This window comes from Pongo abelii, chromosome 15 (assembly GCF_028885655.2).
Source record: "Pongo abelii isolate AG06213 chromosome 15, NHGRI_mPonAbe1-v2.0_pri, whole genome shotgun sequence".
In the NCBI taxonomy this organism is placed as follows: Eukaryota; Metazoa; Chordata; class Mammalia; order Primates; family Hominidae; genus Pongo; species Pongo abelii.
This window is the reverse complement of record NC_072000.2, coordinates 110,028,908-110,033,200: the sequence shown is the minus strand read 5'-3', so window position 1 is coordinate 110,033,200 and position 4,293 is coordinate 110,028,908. Positions and strand designations below refer to the sequence as shown.

General features: G+C 68.6%; 1 protein-coding gene across 1 annotated transcript; it reads right to left on the bottom strand.

The window, feature by feature from the left end:
* Window positions 1-1,153: 1,153 nt before the first annotated feature.
* On the bottom strand, window positions 1,154-2,810 carry TMEM121 (transmembrane protein 121). Its single transcript, XM_024231574.3, has one exon. The coding sequence runs from the start codon at window positions 2,559-2,561 to the stop codon at window positions 1,605-1,607; it is 957 nt and encodes a 318-aa protein (XP_024087342.1). The 5' UTR covers window positions 2,562-2,810; the 3' UTR covers window positions 1,154-1,604.
* Window positions 2,811-4,293: the final 1,483 nt, after the last annotated feature.

The window sequence follows — 4,293 nt, the reverse complement described above, 5'->3', positions numbered from 1 at the left end:
GCAGGGCGCCTCTGACCTCCTACCCAGGCCAGCTCCCCGTGCCCACCCACGGTGCTCAGTGCTCGGAGGGGCTGCTGGGGATATGGTCAGAGGCCGGGGCCAAGGCACGGTTTTAGAGGTGGGCGGAGCGCCGGCCACGTCTGACCTGGACAGGGAGGTAGTCCCCCTGCCCGGGACCCTGAGGACAGTGGTCCCGAGGCCAGCTGCCTGGAAGGCAGGCGACTTTCAAAGGCCAGACCCCAGGTGGCCTGGAGCTGAGGGATGAGGACTGTGTGGGGTCGGGGTGCGGCTGGGGCTGCCACCAGCCACGCCCTTAACTGCTACAGTTGTCGGGAAGTGCGCTTGGGGAGCACCCCGCTTGCGCAGCCAGCTCCACTCCCCTCGATGGTTTTAGCCCTGGCTGGCTAAACCTTGCCGCCTTTGGGCCGTGGAAATGTGGGAAGCGGAGGTCCAGGCAGTGAACTGTGCCACGTGAGATGTGTGTGACCATCACCCGCTCATGGAGTGGGCATCCTCAAACAATCCTTTTAGCAGCCTCATAAAGGGCCCCTCCCCAGATGCTACGGACCTTCCCAGGCCAGGTGGATACCCAGGGCCACATCACAGGTGCAGGGGCCCAGGTGGAAGGCAGGTGAGAGACCCCTTGCAGATGGGCGTCAGGGCGGGTGCTGCCTGGGCCAGGGGCTGCCAGCTCTGGTGCTGGGGCAAGGCCAGGATGGTAAGGTGGGGCCAGGCTCCGTGCTGCTCCTGGGGCTGTGACCTGGGGCTGCCACATCAACTTGGGAACACCTGATTCCATCTGGCTGTGGCTGTCCTGGGCTGGAGGAGCCCACGGGGAAGGTGGGTTCCACGGTGGGGGAGGAGGAAACCAGGGATGTGGGGGACACTGTCATGCCTGAGGTTGAGGGGAGCAGGGGCCAGGACACCCACGGTGCTGGGGGAAGATGGGGGTCAAGGTATCCCAGGAAGAGAATTGGGAACACCGAAGCTGGAGTGGAGGAGCTGTCCCTGGGACAGGGCGGCAGTGGCCCCCAGGAGCTCCTGAGAGCCCTGGAGGAAGTGGAGCGGCCCGGCCTCACCAGCATCCGGCACTTGGACGCCACCATCTCCCCCCCCCCCTCCACACACCCCTCCTGGCTCCCGGCCTCCCAGCCTGGCTGGTAAAGACAGGGACACAGGAACAGGCAAAGCAGTGCGTCCTTGGATACAAAACTGTAAACACGAGTCTTTAAAATGACAGAGGCCTCCTTGGCCCCAAATCTGAGCCAGAGGCCCCCACCGAAGGAGCAGATCTCCGCCCACACTGCCCTCCCTTCCAACCGGAGCGGCCCAGCAGGCAGGGGCCGGACCACCTCTGCTCTGCTCCGGCCCAGGCCTCTCAAATGGACCCAAGCGCTGGGGCGGGCTGGTGGAGCGGGGCCTGAGGATCCGCGGTCAGAGAGATTCCTGAGATGAAGAAGCGGCTGCGGGACCCCAGGCACGGGCACTCGAGGCACCTGCCCCTAGGGGAGCCCGCCCCCACCCCATCCCATGCAAACCGCGCGCCCCGAGCCAGTCCGGTGTCTCTGCGCCCCAGGGGCGTGTCGGGGGCCGCGCGGGCCCTGTCACGTGTCCAGGGGGTCACACGTGGGCGAGGACCCGTGGGGGCGCCCAGGCGGGCCGTGCAGCGGCGGCGGCGGCGGCACCGAGTTGCGCTGCGGAGGTGGCGGCTGCAGCTCCAGCGCTAGCGCAGGCGGCGGGAAGTCGCGCACCTGGCGGCGATACTCCAGGAAGGTGCAGGCCTTGGTGGCGAGCGCCACCACGTTTTTGCCGACGAAGATGGCCGAGACGCGGCTGTCTCGGAACAGCGCCATGTTGGCGGCGCGCGCCAGCACGGCTACCACATTGACGGTGGCGAGGCTGAGCACCGGGTAGAGCATCATCTTCTGCGGCGCTATGTGCTCGCCCTGCATGCTGACCTCGCTGAGCGCCACGCACGGCAGCACCAGCAGCAGCATGTAGCAGTAGAAGAAGGTGAGGCCCTCAGCCCACAGCGGCAGCCCGGAGCGCGGCGGCTCCCACAGGCTGGCCTGCATGTCCAGCAGGTCCAGCAGGTCCAGCGCCACCCAAAACAGGCGGCCGCGCAGGTCCTCGCGCTTGCGGAAGGTGCGCACGTACTCCATGCGGTCCAGCGCCACAAGCAGCAGGAACAGGCCGGGCACACACACCGACAGCAGCAGCGTCAGCGCCTTGCGCGCCACAGGGTCCGCCGCGCCGCGCCGCGCCGCCTTGTAGTTCTGGAAGATGAAGTAGAGCTTGATCTCCAGCACGAAGATGTAGAGGAACCACAGGATCATGGCGTAGCCGCGCTTGGCCGTGCGCACCTCGGCGCCCACCCACACGGCCACGTAGCGCAGCACCAGCAGGAAGCACACGTCGCCCACCAGCACGATGATGCACACGCCGATCTTGCGCGGACCCTGGTTCTGCTCCACCAGGTACGCGTCCATGACGGCCATGCTGCCCATGATCACCAGCGTGGTCAGGCACACGTGGCGCCGGTCCGGGGGCGGCAGCACCATGGTCGGCCGCGGGGCCCCGGCCTGGGCGCGCGCGACCCCCACGCCTGGCGGGACGAGGCCCTGCGGCGCTCAGCCGGCGGGCATGGCGCGGCACGGCCCGGCGAGCTCGAAACCTGGGGAGACCGGAGGAGACAAGATCAGGGTGCGGGCTGGAGCGGCCTCCCCCAACACCCCGCCACCCCGCGTGCTTCCCACCAGGCGCGGTCTCCGCGCCAGGGCCCCGAGGCATCGCGCACGCCTGCGCCCATGCGCGAACCGGCGGCCGCGAACCACAGCGAGGCCTCCAGAGGGCGCTGCTGCCTCGCCAGAGCACCCGGGCCTCGTTCCCGCCGCCAGGAAGGAAACGGAACGGACGCGTTTTCTGCCCGCCGAGCGCGTTCTCGGAGCCCGGGGGTTTTGTCACTGCTGGGCCCGCGCCGCCCTCCCTCCTGGCTCCGGCGGCCCGGACCCCACGCCCGCGCTGCTGGCCCCAGGCCGTTTCCGCGGAGTTCCGGGCATACCCTCTCCCCGCCGCCGCACTGGGCAGGGAGGCGGGCCTGCCCCTCCGCTCTTGGAGTACCCAAGGAGGCCCCGGCTTTCTGATCCCGGACCGAGAGTCACCCAGGTCCCGATGCATCCGTCCCACAAGCCTCTCCGAGCCTCCCCGCCCCTGCCTGGCAGCCTCCACGCCCCTCCTCCCTGCACGGGCAGGCTCGGTCTCCCCTCCTGTCCACCATCCTGGGCGCGTGGCCACTGCCTGCCCTGCTCCCCATGGCTCCGCATTGCCTTGGCGAGGTGTTGTCCCCCACCCTCTGCCCCGGCACAGCCACCCTGCTCTGCTCCTGTGCGCCAGGGCGATGCCTGTGGCTGCCCTCGAATCTCGGGAAGCTCGTCCACCAAGGCCCGTCGGGCTTCCACACTCCCCTGCACCTCTGTCACACACCTGGCACTGGTCGTCATGGCCGTGCTGTCGGAGTCCCCACACCTGGGCCTGCGCACACCTGGGTGATAATGGAGGCCCGCACACCCGCAGCCACCCCAAAGTCACTGACAGGCTTACTCCCAGCCAGCCCCTCACCCCCTCCACAGCCGGGGCTCCGCTTACTGCCCTGTCTAGACAAAGGCATAAAATTTAATGTCCCCGCGACAATCGGCCGCTCGGACTGCCCTGGTGACACCGCAGGCCCCACTGATCCGGGAAAGCATTGAACTCTGCACTCCCACCCCTGCCCCCACCCAGCACCCGCCGCCCAGGATCCCCACAGCCACACACAGGACACCCCCACCCCTCGGAGCTCTGACAGGTCGCGCAGAGGGTGCCTTGAGGGTCCTCAGCCCACGCCCCTGCCTCCAAGGTTCCCCGCGCTCTGGGTCCCACCGGGACACTCACCCGGTTTTCACGTCCACTGGGTCTACACGTCTGACCCAGGAAGCCCTCTCTGGGCCCATTCCAGGCCCACCTGGGCCTCCCCTAGCTGCAGCCGCAGCCTGAGAATTTCCTCCCTCTCCGCGCGTGGCGGGGCCAAATAAATAGAGGAGCCGCGGCGCCGCTCACCCTTTCCGGCCGTGCCTCCAGCCCCTCCACCCCACTACGCTGTCGCTCGATCCTCAGCCACTTGGCAGATGCGGGCCGAGGGCCGAGGGGCTCTGCGCTGGCGAAGGGATGGACTCCAGCCCCTAGCGGAGCCCCTACCCCAGCAAGCCAGAGCCCGGCCCGGCCACCTCTCCGTAGGGATCTGGCCCCAGGCCCACC